At 57.1% G+C, this 25,855-nt stretch overlaps 1 protein-coding gene across 3 annotated transcripts in view; it reads right to left on the bottom strand.

The window, feature by feature from the left end:
- Window positions 1–2,885: 2,885 nt before the first annotated feature.
- Window positions 2,886–25,855, bottom strand: part of MAP3K14 (mitogen-activated protein kinase kinase kinase 14) — a 42,380-nt gene continuing 19,410 nt past the window's right edge. The window contains exons 1-16 of one of the 3 annotated variants that reach the window (XM_087854291.1): window positions 25,513–25,536; window positions 23,173–23,448; window positions 21,988–22,057; window positions 19,746–19,956; window positions 19,021–19,638; window positions 17,953–18,090; window positions 11,657–11,786; window positions 11,284–11,415; window positions 10,694–10,798; window positions 9,246–9,409; window positions 8,629–8,779; window positions 7,006–7,380; window positions 6,745–6,851; window positions 6,177–6,321; window positions 5,230–5,330; window positions 2,886–4,862 (exon numbers count right to left, since the gene is read on the bottom strand). In XM_087854291.1, coding sequence (XP_087710417.1) covers window positions 4,698–4,862; window positions 5,230–5,330; window positions 6,177–6,321; window positions 6,745–6,851; window positions 7,006–7,380; window positions 8,629–8,779; window positions 9,246–9,409; window positions 10,694–10,798; window positions 11,284–11,415; window positions 11,657–11,786; window positions 17,953–18,090; window positions 19,021–19,638; window positions 19,746–19,956; window positions 21,988–22,057; window positions 23,173–23,428 — 2,868 coding nt within the window. In that variant the 5' untranslated portion in view covers window positions 23,429–23,448; window positions 25,513–25,536 and the 3' untranslated portion in view covers window positions 2,886–4,697. Of the gene's footprint in view, window positions 4,863–5,229; window positions 5,331–6,176; window positions 6,322–6,744; window positions 6,852–7,005; window positions 7,381–8,628; window positions 8,780–9,245; window positions 9,410–10,693; window positions 10,799–11,283; window positions 11,416–11,656; window positions 11,787–17,952; window positions 18,091–19,020; window positions 19,639–19,745; window positions 19,957–21,987; window positions 22,058–23,172; window positions 23,449–24,611; window positions 25,479–25,512; window positions 25,537–25,855 lie in introns of those variants that run through there. The other 2 variants (XM_087854292.1, XM_045814001.2) reach the window with 2 other exon arrangements.

The raw sequence follows: 25,855 nt of genomic DNA, 5'->3' as shown, positions 1-25,855 counted from the left end.
CGGGGTGTGCTACAGGGGATACTTGCTTTTCATCACTGAATAAACTCTTCAGGGCTATTTAATCATATGCATATATTTCTTTGATAAAATTCATGTTGAACCCCTAACTAAGGGCCAGGCACTGTTCTAGGGGACACAGTGATGAACACAGTTTCTGCCCTCCTGGGACTTCCAAACCTGTGGCTGGGACCACAGAAGATCCTCCAATCCCTATTTCTCATTCCCACTTCTCCTGTGCTCTAGACTCAAAATCCAGTCATTGATCGCACATTTCTCCCTAAGTAGATCTCTCCCTTGTCAGAGCCTTAGATGACTCCCATCTCTGAAAGGTCCCTTGTTTTCTATTGCAATGATGCTCCGTGCTCACTTCTTCCTGGAGACCTTCAGGACTCTACCCCATGGCATCTCCTCCAGTTGCCCCAGCCTCGTCCCTGCTGACCTTTAATTAGAGGTGGGCAGAGTATGTGGGCTGCCCACTTTGAATCTCTGATCCCCTGCACACAGAGTCTGCAAGGGAGATGCTCTTAAATTTGTGTGAAGAAATGAACTCTTCATCCCTCTCGCCTGCCCAACCACGCGGCTTGTCCTCCATTTTTCACCTCAAGTTCACCCCCTGTGTGTCTAGACTCGAGTGTGGCCAACAGAGTTTGCATGCCTGATCCATCTTCCTTCCTAATCTCACGTCTTGATCACCCACTCTCCCCTGGTAATCTCCCCCTCCCTGATAATCCTTCATTCTAGCACCCAAATTAGAAACCTGGGTCATTTGTGAGCCCTCTCACTTCCCCGGCTTCTGACCTCCCTACCTCTGATGTTGACCTTGTGCAGGTCCCTTTCTCTGCCCCCACTGCTTCTCATCTCCCAGCACCAAAGTCAACACACACCTAGCACTGAGTGCTTTCCCATACATTCCATCTGCTTTGCCACTTTATGCCCAAGGGGTCACGACTCTGTTCTCACAGATGAGGAAACTGCACAGGTCACCCTTCTGTTAAGAGCAGTGCCATGACCGGAACCCAGACCTGACTGGCTCCAAACCCCATGATGCTAACCACTGTGTTGTTGGAAATCTCTTTAGGCGTCTAGCTGGACCACTGCAACCATATTTCCCTGCAACTTGGGCTCCTTAGTGACCCCAGGGTGAGCCTGCTGCATCACACTGGCCTCTGGTCACATCCAGACTGTGGATTGGCTTCAAAGATCCTGTATGGTCTGACCTCTGCCCTCTTGTTGCATCTCCTGGTATCCAGCTCCCTCCTCGCTCCAAGCGTAAGCTCCCCCAGAGCACAGCGAGCCCTTCTGTGCCTCAGTGCCTTTGCACCTGCTATTTCAGATACCCAGGAAGTCTTTCTTCTGGCAAAATCCTACTCATTCCTGACAGGCCAACCTACCTCTTCAGTGTCATCTTCTGTGTGACACACCTAGCTGTCCTAGCCACATTTTAATTTTTTATTAACTCATCAGACTCTGGGCCTAGCACAAGAGTAAGAGCTGAAAGGGGTGCAACGAATATCACAGGAGTGAATTAAGGCGTCTGCATCAATTTGTTACCCACGAGTTTGGGAAAGGGAAAAGCTGTTCTCTGGTTGTTGGTTCTTGGCACACTTTTAATGCTGGCCCGCGTCCTCCTGAGAGAGAAGGTCCCCAGAAGAAAGCCCCCGTTTCTGTGGAAACCTAAGGGGCAAGCAGCTATGCTCACTGCTACAGAGCAGAGTGCAAAGGACAAGGGAGGCGCTCAGTGTTTGTGGAAGCCAACTGCTTCTCTCTGCAAAGGCTCCAACCATCAACCGGGTACAACTGAATGGGATTTTGGGGTTATTAGCAGTTTGGGACCATTCACGAGTCGTTCCCTGGGCACAACGCCACTATTCCTTCCGTGTGCCCAGAAGCCCTCCAAGAGCGGCTGAACCTGCAGCCTTTACTCCGAGGTGTGCATGCGTGCCTGTGCGCACACGCTTGTGCCCTGCGCAGGGCCCAGGCTGGGCGCGCTAGTCTGGGGGCCAGGAGACGGTCGGCTGCGGTCAACCGACCTTCCGGGTCGACCGACCTTCCAGCCGCCCCGGGCTTTGGGAGCAGGGGGAGGGGCCCCGGGCCGATTCCCCGCCCCGCCCCTCACTTTCACTTTCCCCGCCCCGCCCGCCCCTCGGCGCCCGGCCCCGCCGCGCGCCAGCCCGCTCCCACCTGTCACCCCCATGCTGACCGAGGCTCTGTCGGGGAGGCGGGGAGCGGGCTGGTGGCTGCTGCCCCTCCGCCTCCAGTGCGCTCTTTGGTTGGGGGCTGTGGGGGGCGCTGGAGATGCTGGGGGCGCCTGCGCCTGTGATGTCGCCGCCTCTGTGACGTTCCTGCCCCGACCCCACGGACGGAGGGGGGAAAAACGCTCCGGATTCCCGGCGGGTGGGCGGGGCAGCCGTTGTGGGGTGTCCTCCGGAGGAGACTCTGCCACCCCGTGCCCGAACACTCTCCCCAGACGGCGGGCTGCTCGGCTCTACCCCGCAGGCCCAGAGGCAGCCACCACCGGTAAGCTTGGATGGCCTTTGCACCTGCCCCTTCCCAGGGTGCAGGGCCCCTCCAGGAAGCCGCTGACCCTGCGGCCCGTGCCCCCAAAGTGTGCGTGTCCATGCATACACACATGGCTACTTGAGCAAGGCTTCGGGTAGGGGGGTGTGGAGCCAGATGTGACAAGCCTCCCCCCCCCCCATATTAGTGGCACCCATCCTCAGAAGGGCCTGTCTGGAAAGCAACAGGAACCCACTCCTGGAAAGTCATCTCTGCTCACTCAGGACTGGGAGTCTCTTTGTTCCTTGGAAGCAGGTCTCAGGGACAGGAGAGGGTGAGGCAGTCTTTGTTCTGGGCTCCTGGTACCCCCCCCCCCCCCCGCCATGACAGGCCATTGCCTGGGCCTTGGCAACCTCGCCTCCTCAGCCTGGCAGTGTTTGGCCAGGGACTTCCCTACTTGCCACTGGGTGGGGCATCTTGCTTAACTGGTGTGAATGGATAGGCCAAAAGTAGGATGGGAAGCGCCCACTGGGAGCGGTGGTGGGAAGAGTGACCTTACTCAAGGGTTGGAAACAGTCCTGGCCCAAAATAAAGGGCAGATGTGACAAGATCCCACCAAGAAGGCACAGGGAGGCAGCTATTAGGATCTGAGGTTCTATAAGCAGACAGGCGAGAGTGGGGACAGCCATGGCCTAACACATTTGTCATCACCCCAAACTTTATTGCGTACAGAGTACCACCCGAACTCTGCAGTACCACCGCTGCAGCTCTTCACGTGCTGGGGGCCGGGAGGGGTGCTCTCTGGGGAGAATGGCTCGATGTGGATAGCTGGACACAGGCCACCTTGGCAAGACACGGGGACGAGCTTCTCCCGAGGAGGACTCCCAGGGGGACACCCCTCACCTCCAGGAGCAGAGTAGCAGGCCCCCACACAAGGATTCACAGTTGATTAATGCTACATGAGTCCGGATCAGCCCCCGCCCCATCGAAGACGAGACTGGGCTGGGGCAATGGGGTACAGTGGGGGGGCTCATCTTAAAGAAATCTGGAGGTTTGAGGGGTCATGCACGTGGAGACAGGTCAAGACTGGGATCCCTTCACCCCATCTCCTGGCCTGCTTACGCGCATACAGAGCCACGGGCCTGCCCTCCTGGAGAGCGGCCATGAAAGTGCTTTGAGGTCATCAGAGTGCAAAGTGCGGCTGGCAGTGCCCCCCGAGGCGAGGGGCAGGGCAGGGCCAGTGTGAGTGTGAGGCCTGGGCTGTGTCTCAGGAAGCCGGTGCGCACGATGTCTGAAGCCGCGGCCGGGGGGACAGCAGCGCCTGCGTCTGCTGCTTTCTCGCACACGGGTCACAGCCCATCCGCAGACTGTCCTGTCGGGCCGGGCTCCTGCCACCCTTCACCCCGACAGACAAGGGGGTTGAGTGCCAGTGAGTCATGGGTTGTGCTGGGTCTGCAGCTGTGGCTCGGGGCCTGCTGCTCTGGGGGGGACTGGTGGCCCGCAGCAAAGGGACACGTGCTTGGGGACTGAGAACCATTTCACTTAGACACGTGTGGTCCTTGGCGGAAGCTGAGTTTGGCTCCGGACCTGTGTTGCTACACGCTGACGGTGTGCCGTGGTCTCCCAGGGAGACTTCCCAGTGTCAGGCGTGGCTCCCTCCCCGACTCTGTCAGAAAAGTTCCTAGATCGAAAAGGGGGTTCGATGGCCACGCAAGGGGGTCAGAAGGCTCCCTGTTCACCCAAGAGTGGGTACGCCTGCTGCCCAGCTCCTGTACTGGACCTGGGTGTGGGTCCTTAGACACTGGACACTGCTCCACCTGCTCGGACGCCGAGGGACTCTCCCACCCCTCCCCGACCCAGGCCGGAAGCTACATTCCCGACGGCCAGCAATCGGCCACTGATCCAAGCAGATCAGGCCAGCTCGTGTGGACCAGGGCAGAGAAGACCCTTTTCGTTCCCCACGGATGGGAAGAGGCCTCCTGCCTCCCTCCTCCTCCTCGTGTGGGCCCAGGGTGCTCTCCTGGCGGGGTCAGGTGGGACATGGGAGATCCTGGGAGGCGTGTTGCCTGCCCCTGGTCCCACCGCTGAGCCGGGGGGTGGCAGATCCCTGGGAGCAGGCTGAGCCTGGGTGCCAGCGGAGCACCGAGCACCAAGAAGGCAGGCTGCCTCTGGCTGAGTGCGGTCAGCGGTGGAAGGCTGGCTTAGGGCCTGTTCTCCAGCTGGCCATGCTTGACCCTCCAGCTCCAGGCAAAGCTGCCGTCAGGCGCCAGGGTGCACTGCAGGTCGATGCCCGAGTCCGGCACCTCCATGTCATAGTGCACGGGCTGCCCATCCTTGGTCACCAAGCTGAAGGCTGCGGCCGGGATCTGGGGGCAGAGCAAACCAGCGGGCCTGAGACCGTGGCACGGGGCTCTGAGGCTGCCTCAAAGTGCCAAGCTGGGGTGTCCTGAGGCACGGGCAAGGTCTCCCTCCAGCCAAGCAGGCAGTCCTGAAGGCCTACCCTTGCCCTGAGTCCCGGAGGACTCAGAAAGTCTCACCTGGCCCAAGGGTAGGTTCTGAGGACCCCTCAATTGCCACTGCCTGGCCTGCCCCGGGACCTCGGGGGGTATCCGAAGCCAGCCATTCCCTAAGTGCCAGTTCTCCTTATTCACAAGCCTTCCTCCCGGAGGGCTGGGCCAGGTACACTGACTTCTGGGACTCTGCCTCTAAGTAAGTGTGTCCCTGCCCCCTTACCTGGCTGCTGATGCCAGTTGCGATGTCCCCCACCTTGACCCGGTGGAACTCCCGGATGTGCAGGTGTTCACCATTGAGAGACTGTATTTGGATTTTCACACCTAGAAGGCAGGCAAGGTGACCGTCAGTGGAGTGGCTGGTGGCTCCCAAAGAAGCCCCATGCAGAGGGATGCAGGATAGCCGTGAGGTAGCTGACGTGACATTGAGGCTGGAGTTGCCTAATGTCATACACCTGCTGGCTCTTCCTGGTCATTTTCTGTCAACCCCTAGAATTTGGCTTGCACGATGCAAGAGCTAAGGTTGGCTCTTTTGGGGAACTAGTGTTCCAACTTGCACACAAAGCAGAAGGGAAGTGGAAACGGAGACTCTTAAATTAGCTTGTGGGCAACTCGGGCTGTAATGGTCTCTGAGTCGGAGCGGCCATCGGCCAGGCCATGGGGGCTTGATGCCATGTGTCACACTGGCGCTGGGAAGAGCCAGGGGACGGTGAGCTGATGGAACCGTCGTTCTGTCAAAATCACAACGTGACCTATGCAGCCACGCTTGAAAACATCTCATCTTAGGACCTGAAATCCCAGAGAAGGGTCCCAGCAAACTTGCTCCCGAGTTCTTATCATGTTCCTCCTCTTCCCTTCAGGAGACATTATTTCTTGACTCCAGGCCAGGAGAGACTGCTCTGTGCCCCAAGCAAGGGGCCTTCTGGAACCCCATCTGCGGCCCACGAGGGGCAATGGTCCTTCATCGCCCCACCAGGAAAGGCTCTTGGGCAATCAGGGCCTCTGCTCTAAACTGACTTGGGAATGGCCAGGTCGCTCTAGTCTGGGCACCAGGTGCCTTCCTCACCAACCCCCCCCAGGGGAAGGGGGACCTAAACCCCCTCGGGCTCCCTAATCCCAGGCGGATCAGGTACTGGGGGGGATGCTGTGCAGGCGAGTGCTGGGCTGTACCGTTGAAATAACTCGGAGTGTCAGTGGGCCGCCCCCGGGCCAGCACCATGTTCCAGCTGGAGCTGCGGGCCTCTGCCTGGCTGTTCCACGAGTGCACGCCGGAACTCAGGGTGTCCCGCGAACTCTGAGAGGCCTTTGATGGGTTCTGAAAGGAGAGTGGGTGCGACTCAGGCCCCTGGGCTCGGGGGGACCGTCTGTGGCCTTGGTTGGATTTGGGGCACAAGGGCTCTGGGCCCTCCCCTGGGGTGAGGAATGCTCACGTCCTGGGCTGCAGTGTGGCTCTCCTGGGCACTTCTGGGGCTAAGCAGGGGGCTGAGGTGAGGGCTGTTTCTAGGGGGACCCAAGCCCGAATCTTCTTCCCACTGTGCCTAGCAGCCAAACCACTCCCCAATTCCCAGGTGCGTGAAGACGGATTTTTCATTCTGAGAAACCACGACCCCCTGCCCCGCTGGGGAGCCCTTCCGAAAGGAAGGGGGGACTCCCACCAGCCTCCCTTTACCCCTCCTTGCTCACAGCCCGCTCACCCACTGGACACGAGGCTCTGGCCCTGGGTCCACGGCCAGCTTACCTTCTCACTGTCGTCCGAGAGAGAGAGGCTGTCGACGCTGAGGCACGAAAGAATCTGCTCCTGTTCCTCCAGCGAGAAGGGCTGGGACAGGCTGTTCAGGAACAGTTCTGCGGAGAGAGGCCGACGACGGCTGTGAAGACCGGGAGCGCCCGGCCCGGCCGTGGGTCTGGCCGCACGGACCGAAGCAGCGGACCTCCGGGGGAGGGCGCACAGGCCGTGGGGGACCCCGGGACCCAGGGGCCCCCCCGGGGCCGCCCGTACCTATCTCCAGCTGCTGCAGCTCCTGCTCGGGGAGCGGTGCCTTCCGCTCGGCCGAGCTCGGGTGTTTGGTAGGCGCCGGGTCCAGGGACGACAGAGGCAACGGCTCCCAGGTCCCAGACTCCTCCTTGCCCCAGGTCAGGCTCGGAGACTTGTTCCGCTCCGGGGGCTCTGGAGGGAGTGGAGGCTGGAGCTGAGGGGCCCCGCCTGTCGTGTCCTCAGTGGGCTGGGGCCCCCGGTCCCCCGGCGAGAGCTCCCTCGGCTGGGCATGCGGGGTCCGGTGAGAGGGGCCCGGGCTGGGCGGCGCGTGGGCGGCGAGCGGCGGCGGATGTCTCGGCTCTTTGTACTCTCCCCTCCAAGGGCTCCTCAGACCTCCCACTACGAAACAGAGCATGCTCGGTGAGGGGGAGCAGGCCAGCCCAGACGCCGGCAGGCCGGGGGGGCCCTTCCCGAGCAGAGGGCTGGGAGCAAGCAGCCAGGGAGAACTCTTGTCCCACTCAGGGACACAGTTTAGGAGGGCACCGCGTGGTCTTGGAGGAGGCCTCTTCCGTAAGACGGCCTCCTACAATGGGAATACGCCAGTATTTCTGTCTATTCCATCTTCCTTGTGGGTAACAATCGCAAATTTAAAAAATGACAAATGGCTCTAGGGAAGGACTCTGTCAGTAGTAAAGAGAAGGTTTAAAAACAGCCCTGAGGTAACAGCAACTTCGAGTTCCCATGTAAACTGGCCTCCTTGACCTCCCCCTGCCTCCCCCACCGCCACCTCTCTTAACCCCCCCCCCGTCAGTGCTTCCCGAGGGCACCCTTTCTCTGCCGTGCCGGGGGAGTTCATCTGTGTTTGGGGGGGGCATGCAAGGTCTCTCTCCTGTTATATTTATTCTCCTTCGATTCCCATAACCACTGCCTTTCCCCTGCCCGCCTCCCGGTGACATCCTATTACGTCTGATGTGTCACTGGGGTTCCATCATGTTTTTGCAAAGTGTGTGTTGTTTTTATCTATCAATATTTAATTTACAAAAAAGGCATCATGTTCTCGGCCTCGCTCTGTCCACCCTCTTTTTACCCGGCACTATGGTTTGAAAATCCAGCCGGGCTGCTCTGTGAACACTGACTTGCTTTCGCTGCCGCGTGGTGCTCCATGGGACACACCCCGCCCGCCACCCTCGTCTTTGGCTCCTCCACTCTCCCGGGAAGGGACGCGCCACGGCCCCCTACTGCCCTCCCACAAACGACTCACAGGTCACAGGTGTGCAGGTGTCTGCGGGGTGCCCTCCAGCGGGGCAAAGGGCCACTGCCCCACATCCTCACGGCCACTCAGTGCTACTTTCTGCCTTTTCTCACTCACTGGCTGGAAAATGCTACCTGGCTTTAGTTCACATTCGCTGATTCCTAATGAGCTCGAGCCCCCTTCATATGTTCTAGTCCCCATCCCCCATCGGCTGAGCTTCGAGGCTCAGTACAAAGCACTTCTCACGCCACCGGTCTCCTGTGAAGCGCAGAGTAGGTGTCATCCCCATGCTCTAGATGGGGACACCAAGGCTCTGAGAGGTTGAGTACCTTGTCCTTGGCCACTATACCATGCTGTTGCCTCTCCCGCCCCCGCAGCCAGTGGGGGGCTCTTACCGTGCTGCAGCGCCAGGCTGACCTTTCCCCCCAGCTCCACTGCAGACGCACGGTGCCCAGGCTCTTTCCTCAGCCCCTCCTGGATGGCCTGGGTGGTGAGCGGGGTGCAGGAGGGTGGGATCTCCCTCACAGGTGGAGGCTCGCTGGCGATCTGTGGGTCAGAAGGCGACATGTGTGGCCTGTCCCCCCTCACTCCCCAGCACCCAGCTTTCTGTTCTTGCTCTTCTCCACTCTCCCCTACCCTGCGGTGCTGGGGTGGGCCACAAGGACTGGAGAGGGCTGGGACTTTTCCAAGGAAAGGGAGGAAAGGGGCCAAGTAGGCTGGGCCAGGGCCAGGCAGCAAGACGTGCCCATGACCTCCAGGCCCAGCCTGTCGGGAGGCAGGTGGAGGTGGCCCAGGGTATGAGTGGAAGAGAGCCCTGACCTGCCACGAACACCAGGAGATCCCTCCCTTAGGATCTCCCCTGGGGCCCGCAGATTTGGGTGTCAGGATCCCACATTTATGATCCCATCTGCCACCGAAGAGCAGCCAAAATGGCGGCCACCTCAAGCCTGTGGTCTGGGCGCCGGGGCCCTGCCGGCTGTCCCTCCTAGCCGTCCCAGGCGCTGGCACTGACCTTGAGGCAGAGCGGCCCCCGGAAGTACTGGGTCCAGGGGTGGCAGCCGTTAAGCATGTGCAGCATCATGCAGCAGCTGCTCCACACGTCCACCTTGGCGTCACAGGGCTTGCCCATCACCACCTCGGGGGCCATGTGGGTCTCCGTGCCGGGGATGTAGTCCCCTGGGAAGGTGGCATGAGACCGAAAAGCCAACTGTGAACTCTGACGGGCACGAGCTTGGCAATGACCACCCCACCACACACCCCAGTCAATTCCTGAAACACCTGGACTTTATCTCTGTTAAAGTACCTCAAATAGAGAGGAAGCTTCCAGATTACACTTGCTGGGGAAGAGCTAAGCCAGGGGCTCCACTGGGAACTGGTACAAAGAATGTATCACCCAAAATGCGGGCTCGCCCCTTTGGACTCAATCCTTAGAATACATCTTTAAAAATGGGGAGGGGCCTGGACATTGAAAACTAGGCTGTAGGAGACTAATTCATGGCTTGATGTTCCTGAAATTTTAGTGAGTGGGGAAAAAAACCCCACAAAACTTCAATGCACAGAAGACTAGAAGGATCAATACCAGATGTGAAGATCCCCCCCCACCCCGCCGGTGATTCGTATTTTTTATTTTTGCTTAGTTCTACTTTTGACAAAAGATTTTAGAAAAGAAATTATTCTTGTGATAAAAAAAAGTCCCCACTAGTTATTGTAAAGTGACAGGCAGGTGTCTGTCTTCAGTTCACATATTCAGAATCACCGAAAGTCCTTTAGTAATAGAATCACTTCTAAAAGACTATTTTTCTATTGGTCAAGAGGAAATAATTTTATGCTTAATGTTATAAATGAAAAAAGCAGGGCACAAAATTGGGTTATATCATTCACTACGTACAGGGTTAAAAAAAAAAAAAAAAAGATGACCTGGAAGGAATTACTTAAAATGTTCATGATTGTCTCTCTGGGCAAGAGAAGCAGGGAGGGTTCTTTTCCCCTCTTCTTCTAGACCATGTAACTCTGTGTTGTAAATATTTTACAATGGACGTGGATTATTTTGATAATCAGAAAACTGTAAGTTAAAAACAAAGATTTCTCCAGCTACAGAGCCTCGGTCCCTCATCAGTCCTCCCGTTGTGCTTCCAGAAACGGTGCTCAGAGGCCCGGGAGGGCTGAGGCCACAGCCTGCGAGCACAGCTACCCAGAAAAGGCTCCGAGAGGGCTGGAGCCGTGGGGGCTCTGTGGCAGAAGACCTGGGACAAGGCGTGAGCACCTGACCCTCACTCCTGTGTTTAAGCATAAGAGAAGCTTCCTGCGAGCCGAGTTGTTGAGGGGCTGACGTGTAATGGTGAACAAAAAGTGCTCACGTCTCTGACTGCTACTACGCAAAGCAGGGGCTCATGCTGAGTAGAGGCGGGTCGGGGGGGGGGTGGTGGGGTGATTCTGGGGGGGGGCGGGGGCGGGGCTTACCCGTGACCAGTGACTTCCCCAGGCCATCAGGTTGAAGGCACACAGCATGGCCGAAGTCACAGAGGGCTGCACGGCTCCCATCGCTGGACAGGAGCACATTGTCAGCTGTCAGGCCACCCAGAGAAGAAGAGGAACAGGTGAGTCACGTCAGGCCCCAGCCCAATCTGGACCTCCAGTGACGCAGCTTCTGGCTGACCCTACGTGGCAGCTTCTGAGGACTTCCGTTAGTCATGAGGAAGGCAAGAGTGTTATGGGTTCAGGCTAGAGGGCAGGCAGCAGGCGGATCTCTGAGGTACAGGGACAGAGTTTACTCCCAGGACACTGCCGCTCAGCTCTGCTGTCCCCACCCTCCCCCCGTGGTCCCCGGCGCACAGGAGCTGTGTGGGCAGCACTGCCCACTGGCAACCATGGTGTCGGGCTGAGGGCTTGGGAAACACTTCCCCTTCCCACCAGCACGGCCTAGTCAGCCTGACTCAGGCCCTGCCGCAGGGGATGGCCAGGCAGGCCCAGAGGATCTGGGAGGAAATCAGGCAGGATGAAGTAAGGAAGGAGCCCACTGGGGACCAGGGCGGTTGGGGCGTGAGCCTCACCTTTGATATCTCCGTGCAGAATCCTTCGGGTGTGGAGGTATTCCAGCCCTTCCAGAGCCTGGCCCAGGTAGTAAAGGGCCCGGTCCTCCGGCAGACAGCCCTTCTGCTTTATGAGCTGGCCCAGCGAGCCACCTAAGGAGACCAATGGCCAGTCTTTATTTACATGGGGCAGTTCCAGGCCTGTAGGCAGGGCAAGGGCAAAGGCCTTCAAAGGGCAGGTGGTTGGAAAGTAGGCCTTTCCTGCCAATGTCACAGGGTCAAGAGGTTAAAAATAGAGTAACTGGGGACCAAGGTCAACATGGGCAAGACTCGGGGAAACCCCAAATCTTGGCTCTGAACCATGAGGGGGAAAGAGTGGCGCCTGGCTCCTTACCTTCCAGCAGTTCCATGAAGATGTTGACCCAAGGACCTTCCTTCACAGCTCCATACAAAGGGACAATTCTGGGTGAAGTCAGTCCCGCACATGCCATCAACTCCTCTGCCCGAAACACTTCGATGCGCACCTGGCAGGACCCAGAGGTAGCAGTGAGTCAGGGTGAGCGCCCTGGCTGTTTCCCCGGCAGGACCCTCGGTGCTCCCTGCACGGAGACTGCTGATGTTCCTCGTGTCGATTCTGAGGCCAGGCAGGGACCCTCAGAGACTAAGCTGTGTACCCTGGGGGCCACGTTCAACTGCTAGTACTTGGTTAAAGTTCTGCACTGCTGATGTGTGTGGAAGCACTTAGAATCACACAAAAACTACAACCCTTATCCAGGCCCCTGGCACGCTGCCCACCCGCAAATGTGCCAAATACAGAACTTTTTCTCCCCCAGCCCAAATGGCTGGGCCATTTCTAGGACGTGGGACCTTTTGTTTATCAACATCATGTCTATTCCCCAGAGGCCAGGTTTCCATCTTATCTGCAGCCAGAGCCAACGCAGCCAAGATCCTGGCTCTGTCAGCACCCTTCTCAGTGCTCTTCTCAGCTTGGAATTATTTGTCTTTTCCCCTGAGGATGAAAACGTCCATGTAGACGGAGCAATGCTTGTTTATTCTGTTTGCAGCTGTTTCCCCAGGATCTGGGCCTAAGAGAGGCTTCTCAGAGGGAGTGGCTTGGTCAAGGACCACATACTCCTTTGTGCAGGGACCAGCGTAGCATGGCGGGAAGAAATAGGCCTGGGATACAAACGTCCTAGACTGAGACTCTGGCTGGGCCATTTCCAAAGATAGATCACTTGCCCTAAGCTCTGTTTCCATGTGCAAACGGCGGTGACAGCGGTATCCGCTCCTGCGGAGAGTGAGGATTTGGAGGGCTGGTAATCAGCACCAGGCGGGGCAACCAGTGGGTGCTCAGGAAGCGTCAGGTGCCCAGTTCCTCCAGCTCAATTAAGAGCAGCTTATTAAACACTTAGAATTCCTAACAGAGATGTGTTGTCCTTTCTGGGTGCTGCCGGTTCTCGTGTTAGCCTTGAGAGGTACCACCAGGGGGCGCCAGTGGCAACCAAACCAGCCTGGAAGAAATCAGTCAGGACCTGGCAGAGGTCTGCTTGGAGACATGCTGACTTGGCACGAGCTCAGCCGATGTGGGGCTTTTGGGCTTTTGGACTTTCGCCTATCAGTGGAAAATGTCTTCTGGTTACAGAATATCTGGTTTGGTTAATCACCTCGCATAAACTTTGACTCTCTTGTCATGTTTCCAGCTCTGAACCTGAGCTGGAAGGAATTCGCCAACAGGACTTGGATTAGCCAATGTCTTTTTTTTTTTTTTTTTAAGATTTTATTTATTTATTCAACAGCCAGCGAGAGAGGGAACACAAGCAGGGGGAGTGGGAGAGGAAGAAGCAGGCTCATAGTGGAGGAGCCTGATGTGGGGCTCGATCCCAGAACACCGGGATCACGCCCTGAGCCGAAGGCAGACGCTTAACCGCTGTGCCACCCCGGCACCCCAGCCAATGTCTTTAACTCTCGAGCTGCGAGCGGGCACTCTGGGGCGTCCCGGACAACTCAGGATTCTGGGGCGCCCTGGAGGACTCAGCCGGGTGCTGCAGGTGTTTGGCATTGGAGGGAAGCAGTGGTGATGGCCATCTGTGGGACATCACCCCAACTACTAGTTCCAGAGAGTTCGATTTCAGTATTAGCTCGCGCTCCAGTCTTCCCATAGATCCCTACGAAGCTAGCTTTCTGGAGGCTGCAGGAAAGGAAGGTGAGGGTGTCCAATCGGATTTCAAAATTTGAGAATTGTGTAGTGCCCACTGAGGCATATATCCTGTTAGTAATTGTGGTTAAGAAAATATTATTAAAAAAAAAGAACAGAAGAAAAATTTTCTTTCCACTTACGTGCATTGTTATTCAAATGACCACTAAGTTAGGCTAAACACTATTGTGTGACCTAATTACTCAGTAAAGGGAACTTTTAGGTACTTGTTTTGGCATGGGTGCCATAAAAAATTACTGACACTAAGGGCTGCGAAGAACATTCGAGAACCTCTGCTTTAACTATTAAGAAATCCCTAAGTCCTTGGGAGTGTCCCAGCCATGTTAAAACAATGTTAAAAACATTCTCATCCAGGGGCGCCTGGCTGGCTCAGTGGGTAGAGCGTGCGACTCTTAATCTCAGGGCTGTAAGTTCGAGCCCACGTTGGGTGTAGAGATTACTTAAAAATGGAAATCTTTAAAAAAATAAATTAAAAAAAATTCTCACCCAGACACAAGGGAATCAGAGGGCACGCTTCAAAACACAAGGTGCATTAGAAGTCTGTGCCAGCCCCAGGGAGAGCAAGCAGAAAGGGCAGTCCCAAAGGAGCGGGTGGGGAGAACGCACACGGCCTTCCTGCCCAGGCCAGCAGCTGGCCCACCTCTCCTCCCCGGAGTTCAGTGCCCTCATCAGGGTTGTGGGATAGAGCTCCATGCTCAGTGGGAAGTCTGCTTGGGATTCTCTCTCCCTCTCCTTCTGCCCCACCCCCCTACAGGTACATGCGGGTGTACGTGCTCTCTCTCTAAAATAAAGTAATAATTAAAAAAAAAAAAACCCCAAAACTAGTATTTACCGCCTAACACACGCCAGGTATGGTTCTAAACGCTTTGTAAGCCCCGGTATTTGCATCTTATAGCAGCCTGTGGGGCGGCGTTCTCACTGTCTTCATCTTATAGGCAAAGAAGTGGAAGTCTGGACAAGTAACTTGCCCAAGGTCACTGGCAGTATCACAGCTGGGATTTTGGTTGGGGAAGCCTAACTCCAGAGATGCCAGCTACCCTGCCTCAGTGAAGGCCTTTCCAGGAGTCTGAGCTTTTCTATCCGGACCATTTTTTTCACATCCATTCAGGAGCGAGCACACCCCCGGGGGGAAGTGTGGTCAGCCATCACCTAAGTGCCAAATCCACAAGCCACCTCCCTCGGCTTAACTGCCTGCGTGCGGACACTGGGCATTGATTTTTTCTTCTTGGGACTCTCCCCTCTTGTTAAGTATTTGTATCCATTTTACCTTATCCGTAAAAAAAGGGATAATTGCGATTCTGTATATTCTCTTAAAGATCTCAGGAACATAAAATATGTGAAAGTAACTAACACAGGACCGGGCACATAGTAGCCTAACGAACAGAGGGCTCCCCCCTTATTTCCTCTTTACCATGGAGATATTCTCCCCTTAGTCCTAGTTCTGCTTCCTCAACAATGAGGGTGTCCAGGCTGCTCTCACTCGTGTACCGCGCTGATGGCTGCTTCTACCACCTCCAGGCCATGTAAAAGTCCATCCCCCATTACAACCCAAGCTCCTTTGGATTCTGCAACTCTGTCTCCAGCCCCTGGCACCCTGTGCTTGGTAACAGCGGGTTGGATTTGGCCAAGGCCACACTAACCAAGATGAGTGGCAGAGTCAAAAGGAGGCTCCCAGAACTCCATGCTCAAGCCAGATGTTCTTAAATGAATGGTTCTTAACCCTCTTTGGGCCACAGAACCCTCTGGAAATCTGATACGCGAAACAGACTTCCTCAACGAAAATGTGCGTGTACATACGACGCACAAGTACGCCATAGAATAAAGTCCCCGGAGCGCGCTGTCTATAAGCCCACCCGCTGACCAGGATCTGAACTTCCACATTGGCTGCCGTATACGTACCGATGAGGAAATGCGTCCCTGAGCTACTAACACATGGAAAACATGGCACAGCCTCCAGAGCACAATCTCATTTTAATAAAACGAAGCTACGTGTTTATGGGGCGCCTGGGGGGCTCAGTCAGGCGTCTGCCTCCAGCTCAGGTCATGATCTCAGGGTCCCAGGACGGAGCCCCAGGCTGGGCTCCCTGCTCAGCGGGGAGTCTGCTTCTCCTTTTGCCTCTGCCCCTCCCCGCTCCACGCTCTCTCTCAAATAAATAAAATCTTTTAAAAATAAACTACATGTTTACATATATACACACAAACATACATATACATACATATATACGGTTTATAAAACAAGTCTAAAAAGTCAAAGGACAGGCACCTCTGAGAATGGATTGGGGAACAGGGAGACTTTTGTGTTTTGGGGTATCCTCTGAATTGTTTCGTAATGAGCCTATGTTTATTTGCAATTAAAAGATCAAACAAAACCTTAAAAAACAAAACCCCCTACATTAAACCCTGGACTCATGGCCAATCAGCATCTGAGCGGAGGCCACTGATGTCGAGGAGGACCGAGGAAGTGCTGTTGTACCATGTGCTGGGTCCTCCTCAGGGAACACGGGAGGGTGCGCAGACTTGCTCTGATCCCCTGTGCAGCCCGACCTCTGATCCCTGCCCCCTCCCCCAACCCTACCCTCTTAGCAGGGAACTGGTTTTCAGACCCTCCAGCTGAAAATCCTAAAGGACACCCGTGCCTGCCCGGCTCCCCCCGACCGCCTGGCTGGCACGTGTGCGGGCTGCCAACGAGCCATCCCCGCGAGACCTTGGCTGGGGGAGGCAGAGTCTGAGGGCGGCCAGCTCTGGCGGGCCTGGGCAGCAGCTCTGGCGCTTGGGAGCCCATTCGTTGTGGTTGGAGCTTTTCCGCCTGCCTCGGGGAGGTGAGAAATGGAGTATCTGTCCTCTTCTGCTATATCAGGGTTGTTTACCTTGTTGCCTGGGACTCAGAGGACCTCAGCAGGGAACAGCTGAGCGGCCCAGTGACTAAGCTCTCCCCAGCACTGGGCATTGGTCTCCGGGACACTTCACACTCTCACTCTCCTCCCACCCACGTCTCAGGAGGGACAGCTGAGCCTTCTCCGATGGCCTGCGGGGCGGGGGGACTGAGGAGGTCAGGCACGGAGCCTTGGCCTCCAGCGGAGGAGGGTGACCCAGGCAGGCACGAGTGCAGCGCTGCCGGCACGTGCTCTGGCCAGGGGCGGGCGGCGGGGCTGGAGCCTGCTTGTTTGATACAGAATGTCTGAAGTTTGGGGTAATACCTACGGATAGTCCCCTCTCTGCCTAACACCCAGCGGCCCCAACTCTCAGACTTGAACAGCCCGGCCCCCACACAAGCCAAGGAAGCCAGGTGATTCACATCCCCACGTGTGTCCCCACCGCGGAGAGCCACAAGTGCCCGTGCGAGCAGCGCCAGTGGCGTCTGCTCTGCATGGGACCCGAGCACGCTGGCCCTGCCGGGTCTGGCTGTTTGGTCCTCTTTCCTTTTGGGGATCACAGTGTCCCTGACAAAACCCGTTTGGAAACAAGACCCATTACTGAACTAGCTTATTTCCCTTTGCCGTGGGCCAAGAACATGGCCCATGGAACTGTTTCTCATTTCCGCCTCCTGAGGCCCAGGGCGCTAGCTCTGTGGCCATGTTTGGGCTGGGGACAAGGTGGCTTCCAGTTGAGGTGAGCTGAGAGTTGGGGTAGGAGAAAAGACATCTGAAGGAGAGCAGGCCCGACACCAAGGTCTGTGTTCTGCTGCTGCTGGGCCCGGACAGGGCCACCTGACTGAAGGAGGCCTCCGTTCTAGGCCTAGCTGTGTGGCTTTAGGCAAGGCACACGGCCCTCTCTGGTCTCTAGGTCTACCTTTGGTGAAGTGAGGGAGGCGGAGAGGTGATTCACACCTCTGCCTGCATCGAATCCTACGACACGAGCCTCCTCCCCCAGCCCCTTCCTAAAGAGTGGTTCACAGCTGAACTCTGAAGACAGACAAGGCTGGGTCTCTTGTTTAAGTCGCATTTCCTCATAATGTCCACCTCCCAGGACCTCTTATTCCTGCCAATGGGAGGCCGAGCCCGAACCTAAGTCCCATCTGACTCCCCAGTGCCCAGCCTCGTCCGAGAGGCCCCTGTCAGGTATAGGCCACTGCTCTGGTTATTACCTTCTGGCCCAGGTGTGAGCAGCCCCACCGTGTGGTTTAGGGGTTCCAGCTCTACATGAATCCCACGATGAGCCAACTGCCTTCCCGGTTTGGACTTGCCCCTAAGGGCCCTGGCATCAGGAGTGGCCCAGGACACGTGCACACTTGCATACTCTGACGTACACGCATACCAAATGCAGCTCCCAGGCCGGGACATGTGACTAAGACTGGTCCCTTCCGGTTCCAGCTGACCCCAGGGTGCCCAGCGACAGCCAGGCTCCGCTAACAAGTCAGACCCACGGCTGCCCTGGGATTGCCCCTGACAGAAAGCAGAGGGAACACAACAGGCCACCTGCCCGGCTTCCCTCTGCAGCCCCCAGAGCCTGGGCATGCTTTTTTCTTTGTGGCGTACCTTTTTGACTGCACACTGGAAGCCAGTCTGCTTGTCCTCCATCCTGTGCACCTCTCCGAAGGAGCCTCTGCCCAGGCAGGGCTGGCGCGTGGCCCAGTGGACCTCCTCTCGGTACTCATAATCCACCGGCTTGAGTTTCTGCGGTTGGCAGGAGAGAGAGGCCCGTTTCAGTGGCCAGGGCAGCAGAGGGACGAAGGGTGGCAGTCCTGGCCAGGCTGCTGGGGTGGAGCCCTCTATAACCAAAGACACCGCCGGGTCTGAGGCCGGGCTCTGGAAGGGCAGGACCAGAGCGGGTTACAGGAATAAGGTGAAGGCAAAGGAGAGCTTCGCAGTGGGGGGGCCCAAGTCTAGTTGATCCTCGGGATGAAAAACCCTTCTCCCCAGGCTTTGTGGTTGGGGACAGAAACGGAACTGTCAACAACCTTGACAATGAAAACATAGCTCAGGAGCTGGAAGGTAAAAGAAAGGGAAGGGACCACGAAGAGGGGTAGGGGCCAAGGGCTCGTGTCCAAGATGGATGGAATAAACCCCAGAAATTGAAGCCTGCTAAGACGACGCAGAGTTGCAAAGCTCTCCAGCAGAGAGCTGGGGTGGGGGGCAGAAGGCAGGTCAGGGGGTAGTGCACATGGCAAAGTTCTTGTCTTTCACAGCAGGGGTGGGGAGTGAACATCTGTGGGTGACACTGCCAATTCCTGTTTCTCAGAATATGCATCATTCCTAATACACACACACACACACACACACACACACACACACACACCAGCGACAGCAATAATGAGCGAACCAATCAGAAGAACTCAAAATAGAGATATCGAAAAAGCCTGAAGCGCTACCTGGAGGTGGAGTGGGGGATACTGCCTCTCGCCAAAGCGACGCACTTTCCTACTATCTGACGTGTTATCGTGTGCACGGGTGACTTCGATACAGAGCAAAGACCCCCGCCCCCAAGGTGGGAAGCAGAGAATGGGTCCGGCAGGTTTCCAGGGATGCTCCCCACCCCCACCCCGAGCCGCTGCTCTCGGCCCCAGCGCGGGTAGCAGGTGTGCAGGTGTGCGGGGGATCGCTTACCTCCGTAAGCAGGACCCCCTCGCTGTCCTCAGTCTCGGGGCTGGGCTTCCGGGGCTTGGAACCCCCTGCCGACCAGGTCTTGGCCAGGCTGGCGAGGCTGCGGGCCTGGCCGGAGCTCACGCTGCCCTGCAGGGCGTGCACCAAATACTCCTCCACAGAGAACTGCTCCCGCGGGCCCCGGGACGGGCAGCGGGGCTCCAGGTGGGGGCCGGGCACTGGCTTCGGACTGTCCACACAGGCCAGTTTGCCCAGGGGAGGGCCAGACAGGGGCTGTTGGCTATCTATACAGGTCAGTTTGTCTAGAAAGAAGGACTCTAAGGGGTGAGGTTTCCAGGGCTGGAGAGGGTGGAATGGGAAGGGATGGGGCAGTCTGCTGTAGGGGAAGGGGTGAGCGGGCTGGGGCAGGGGGCCGAGATCCTGGGGGTGGTGGAGTTTCCACACATGATTTAGACATTGCAAGGGGCTGATCAGTTTGTGGAGTTCCGAGCGAGGCAGGGCTGGCCGCAGGCCCTCCTCGAGTTTCTGAAAACACAGCTGGCCAAGGCCTGGCTCCTTCCGAAACTTGGTGAACTGGAGGGCGTTTCTAACATATGGGGGGCCTAGCGGAGATTCATCCTCCTGTGGGAGGAAGCGCAGGTGTTAGGACACAGGGCCAGGGCTGAGGCACAGGCCCCATCCCGAAGGCCCTCTGAGCCTGGGGTCTGGGCTGTGGTGGCGGCTCTTACCTGCACTGGCACTGTGCAGCTCTCCTGCTCTGGGGTTCTGGGGAGGGGTTTGGCCAAGGCCACTCCTGCCTGAGCCAGGGACTTTGAGCTCTTCTTCTTGCGTTTCTTCTGGGCTTTGCTACGGCGCTTCCCCTTCCAACACACACGGGCCATTTTGCCCTCCGTTGCGTGGGCCACATTGTTGGGGATCTGATCAAGGCTCTCGGACTGGCTGTCAAAAGGGACAGATATGCATGCTGAGTGTGAGGAGGCAGGGGGTGGGACGGCTCGGCTAACTGCGGTTAGGGTTAGAGTTGTAGAGACCCCGAGGTCAGATCCTAGCTTAGTGAGTGCTTGTGTGAATGTGGGAAGGTTCCTACACCCAAGGAAACTCAGTTTTCTCATTTATAGAATGGGCGTAGGATTTCCTGCCATGCAGACGAAGCTGGGGTTTGAAGGAGACCATTCATTTAAAAAGCCGACCTCAGCGCCTGATCCCAAGGCAAGCTTCCAACAGAGAGCAGTTATTACTACCGTGATGGGGTGCTCGCTGCTCTTCTGGGGGGGGATGGGCAGACACAAGGTTCCCTCACTGCTCTCCAGGGTGGGCTGTCTCTGGAGAGGTCCTTGGCGGGGGGGCCCTATGACTCAGAGGGCCACACTCCACAGTGGGCACTCTCAGCTCTGACAAGAGTTTGTTTCTGGGGGCTCCTGGGTGGCTCAGTTGTTAAGCGTCTGCCTTCGGCTCAGGGCGTGATCCCAGGGTCCTGGGATTGAGCCCCGCATCGGGCTCCCTGCTCCACTGGGAGCCTGCTTCTTCCTCTCCTACTCCCCCTGCTTGTGTTCCCTCTCTCGCTGGCTGTCTCTCTCTGTCGAATAAATAAATAAAATCTTAAAAAAAAAAAAAAGTTTGTTTCTGTTGCCTCTGGACGGAGGAACAGTTGAGTTTGGGCACCTCCACCTCCACTGGTTCCTGGAGATACCTGGTTTCTGGGAATGTAAGTTGCTGCATAAACACAGACACCACTGGGGCGCCTGGGTGGCTCAGTGGGTTGAGTGTCTGCATTCGGCTCAGGTCATGATCCGGGGTCCTGGGATTGAGCCCCTCATCAGGCTCCCTGCTCAGCGGGGAGTCTGCTTCTCCCTCTGCCTGCCCCCACCGGCTCACGCTTGTGCACTCTCTCTCTGAAATAAATAAAATCTTAAAAAAAAAACAAAAACCAAAAAAACACAGACACCATGGCTGGGCTGACGCCTGGTACCAGGGGAGCCTGCCTTCCTTGGATAGCCTAGAGGCTCACTACCACTGTGGATCCAAGCTGGCTCTTGGTATTAAGGCACTGGCCACAGAAGAGTGTCTGAAAAAGCCGCTGCCAAACAGCTGTGGGGCGGACCACAGCCTCAGCTGCCCCCCGGTGGCCTCACCCTCTGCCCCCCACAAAGGAGGCAGATTCACAGCAGTCCTAGGGGGCTGCTAAGGGCCTATGGGCTTCTCTCAGGCAGCTGAAAGAAATGGGCCCCTCAGAAACCCCCTACGCTGGGCCAAAAGGCATCGGGGGCAGTATAAGGCATTTGATCAAACATCGAGCATTTCTGGTTCGAGGGCGCCAGCCCTGCCCACAACCTTTTTCATCACGAGCACTTTCCAAATCCCAGTGGTAGGAAAGTGTGCCTCTTGGTCGAGGAGGGACCTGTCTCTGGGTTCAATGTACAGTTGGCCAAAAAATCGTCTTTGGGGATGGGAAGCCTGGGAACAGACTGAGCCTCACTCCGGCTTCCTTTCCATGGGGCCACCCGGCTGCAAATCTGTCTGTCGGTCCCCTCCTGTTTCCAAACCCTCATCCCTCCTTGGGTGTGTCTCGCAGGAGGAAAGACACCAGCAGGTTTCTCCCACAGTCGGAGCGGCCCCTCGGCGCCTGCACTCACGGTCACGCACCAGTGGCAAAGTGACTCCTGTTCCCAGCACCCTCCCTACTACTGATGGGAAACAAGGGGGAGCAGCAAGGACTCTGAGGAGAATAAAAATAAAATGTCAAGCTGAGGGGACCCAGAGGCAGTCATCCACACGCTGTGAAAAGCTTTTGAAAAGCTTCTTTGGCTGACAGAGCAGTTCAGCCAGGAACACCTGGGCGGGTTCCAAGAGCTGAACCACAGGTGCTAGAGGAGGGAGCCAGGGGTCACTTGGGAGCGGCCTGGGCGAGCAGCCGGGGGAGGGAGGACGCGGTTTCAGTTCCCTGGGTCCCACGCGAGCTGGCCTCCTTACCTGTACTGTTTGGACCCAGCGATGAAGATCCGCTCCGAAAAGGTGGGGCTGAACTCTTGGCTGTTCTCACCTTGTGGGTAAAGGAAAAGAGGATGGACAAGCAGAAAGGAGGAAAGGGAGAGCAGGAACGGGGCACCGAGGAGAGAATCTTACAGACACCTTCTCGGGCCGCCGCTCCCCGGCTTCCCAGACCTCCTGCCCGCCGGCCCACCCCCTGCCAATGCCAGCCCACCCCCTGCCAATGCCAGCCCCTCTCACGGACTCTCGCCCCACCCTTCTGAACAAGAACAGAGGGCAATGCCGATCACAGGGGGCAGAAGGGCGCCCACCTCACGTCACTAATCGGGCTGTGTCTACAGAACACAGGCACATAGTAACGGCTCAGTGAGCATCGGCCGCCGCGCTCCTCTATGCACGTGTCTGCGCGTTAGGGCCATCGCGTCACCCACTGCTTTAACCTGCATTCTCTCATCTCTCCTCAAAAACCAGTCAGAAGGGAGTGGAAGACAGGGGAAGGATGTGTATATGTGGGAAAATGCCACCAGTCTCCCCAGGCTGTACCCCAAGAAACCTCCTTGGAGGGCAGGGGGGAGAGAGGAGCACTTCTGGCCTCAGCCAGGCACCCGGGAGTTTCTCAGGCTCTGGTGGCAGCCACCGTGCCGAGCCATTTAGAAGTATCGTGAGTAGAAGCAGAGAGGACCGGACGAGCCCCACCCTGTACTGGCCTATGTCCCCTCGACTGGCCCAGCAGGCCGAAGAGCAGGTGTTCATTCTCTGGGGTGGGGCCACCTCAATGTGGAAGGTGGTGAAGGGCCTAGAGGCCCCAAAGGGGCTTTCCAGGAGACCTGGCCTTTCCTGTCTGGGGCCTCTCCAGAGACGCTCAAGGTCACAGCACAAGGCTAACGGCCTGCTTGACGATCCTGCCAAGAGCCCCAGGACCTGTGAAGCCTCCCGGCTTCCTCCCCGCTCTGGTCATGATGGACAAAGGTGTCCACACAGCACTCCTCCCTTCTGTGTTCCAGTCCCCGGCATGGGGATAGCTCCCACTTTGAATCATTGTTGGCTCACCCCCCCAGTTGTGTCTTGTGAAAATCTCCGAGAGCAGACACGCTGACCTCCCTCCCCCGTGCCCTGCCACTCTGCAGGCCCGCCCGCCGGCCCTCTGTCACCAGCCCCGGCCCTCACATTCGGCCTGGGCAATGATGGAGATGGCGGCCAGTCCTCCCTCGGAGCCTTCCTTGGCGGTGCCTTTGGTGATCACGTCGTTCAGGATGTCCCACTTCCCGCAGAACACGGGGCTCTTCTCCACAGCCTCGAGCTTGTTGACGGGGCCTTGCTTCTTCCCCATTGCCTGTGTCTTCTCCTTGGCTTTGGCGAGCTCCTTCTGCTGCCCGGCTGCCGAACCAGGAGCGCCCGGGCAGGCCATTTCCATCACTGCCATCTCCCAGGCTCACGCGCACCCTGAGGGACCAGATGCAGAACAGGCTGGGTTAGAGGAGAAAAGCAGGGGAGAGGCTTTGGCCTCTTTCTGCTTCATATATTTATCTTCCAAACACTCCAAGGGGCAAAGGAGTCGACCTTTCTTGTTCCATGAGGCTCTTGTTCCAAGAGCCCCCACCCTGGCTCCTACTAGCACACCGCCATAAGCGACTCCTCCACTCTGCCCAGTGAGGCAGAGTCCAGCCCACTTCCTCCGGGATGGCCTCGGCTCGGACATCTGCGTTTGTTCTTTCTTGCTTTTATAAATAATGGCCAAATCTCTTTCTGTTGTCTTTTTATGCCAAATTTTGCTCCCCTGGAACATGGTGGTGGATTCCATACTCTAAAACCACCAGTCACCTCGCTGACCCTGCACAAACCCTGCCTTCTTAGAGGACATGTCTACACCGGCCACAGTGGCTTTTCTCCAAATGGGAAAAACCAAGTTTTTGTTCCCTAGCAGGAGGTAGATACGTGTGTGTGTGTGTGTAGATTTATGTGTGGACATATGTACCTTCCACACACATATATGACATTTTACAAAGTCTACAAATCAGCATGCAAATGCCAGCACAACCATTTGGCTCCTTTCCCAGGATGCATCTGTCTGTGGCCTTCCAGAAGGAACTGACATGCTTCCTTTGGTAATGTCCATACTCATTTGCTGAAAACCTCTCCTAGGTATCAGTTTTCTTTCAGGCAACTCTGAAGACAAAGCACGGGGCTTCGCGTCTTTCTGGGCTCCAGCAGCCCTGTGTGTTCCCTGGGAGCCCCAGGGGAGAGTGAGCCCGGTGTTGAGACAATCTTGTGCCAACAGCACGCAGACTGGCACTGCCATGAAAGAGATCTGCGCCGATCTGGGATCACTGCCGTGTGGGAACCTTCTGAAAGACTAGGACTGTGAGTTCCCAAAGCACAGGTCCCTCTGGGTCGGGACTTGCTTGCCACTGAGCCTGAGAAGGCACCACATTCAGACAGGTTTCTAATGAGCGCTCTCTGCCAGCTGCTGTAAAGCTGCCGCTAACAGATGGAGCCTCCTGGCCGGCCGGCAGCTCACTCATCCTAAACACAGCTCCATTGGCTCTTGGTGTGGAAAGGCGGGCGGTAGGCCGCTGGCCCTCTGCCCTGCGAGGCTAGAAGCTGACCTGGGACGGCGAGGGGCTGGGCATCTCCAGGCTGAAGCCCTCTTTCTACTGAGTCTGCGTCACTGTAACAGCCACGAAGCACGGAACCAGCTCAACTCAGGGAGTGGGGGGGGGGGTAGGTGAGGCTGAGATGGGCTTGTCTGTCACTACGAATCTGGTCCTTCCATCTCTGCCTTCAAGGGTCCGCCGACTCGGAACTCAGAGCAGCTCCAGCTTTCAGCACAGACGCCCAGGCTCGGCCCTGAATGCCGGCCGCTGGGGAGGCGCGCGGGTGGCTTCGTTGTTACCTGATGACCCGGAGAAGTCTAAGGGCTGTTCTGACTTCCAAGCGCCCACCTGTCTCAGCCTCTTATTTTTTTTTTTTTAACGACTGGGCAGAGGGAGAGAGAATCCTCGAGCAGACTCCCCGCTGAGCGCTGAATCAGACACGGGGCTCGATCTCAGGACCCTGAGATCAGGACCTGAGCTGAAATCAAGACTTGGCTGCGTAACCAACTGCACCACCCAGGCGCCCCGTCTCAGCCTCTTTGCCAGGGGAAAAGGGGTCTTGAAAACAAACCCCAAGCCCTGGGAACCTAACACTATTAAAGACGCACCGAAAGGGGCCTCGCTAGTGCTTTAATCTCTTTGTCACTGCAAGAAACTGATGCTAATTAGGTGGAGACTTGCCCAAGGTCACCCAGCCTTGTGCAGCACCGCAGGCCCAGGACCTAGAACCCCTAGCTCCAGGCTGTGCCGTCCCCTCCCCGAGTCTCCTGGGCTCCAGGCAAACACAAGGAGAAGTTCGTGGCCCTGTTTGGTCAGAAGGCTCCTGCGGGCGGGGGTGGTGCCCTCAGCATATAGCACAGGGGGGCAGGGATGAGATGATCGATGTTGGCTGATGGGGGTATCAGAGGATGACCTTCAGAGACAGGCTGATCCCGAGCACCAGGGATGAAGAGAAAGTCCCATCTGAGGAGTGAGAGAAAGGAGGCCAAGCTGTCAGTGGTGGCTGCAAGGGCACCCAGCTGTCTGAGCTCTAGCTGTGCTTTGATTCACACGGCCTGTCTCTGTCGGACAGGGCTCATCCTGAGCTAAAGCCCTCCAGAGAGGCTGGGGGGCTGCCCCTCACCCCCAGGAGCCATTCTGTTGCCTTGGCAGTGACCTGGGCCACTGGCCAGGGGCCCTGATCCCCCCACCACGAGCAGGCCGGGCTCCCCAGTCCCAGAGAAGCGGAGTCTGAGACAGCCGGGCTACGGGCCCCC

This window comes from Ursus americanus, chromosome 23 (assembly GCF_024610735.1).
Source record: "Ursus americanus isolate L20-20 chromosome 23, mUrsAme1.1.p, whole genome shotgun sequence".
Classification (NCBI taxonomy): Eukaryota; Metazoa; Chordata; class Mammalia; order Carnivora; family Ursidae; genus Ursus; species Ursus americanus.
The sequence above is the reverse complement of the archived record's forward strand: the minus strand, read 5'-3'. Positions and strand labels throughout refer to the sequence as shown.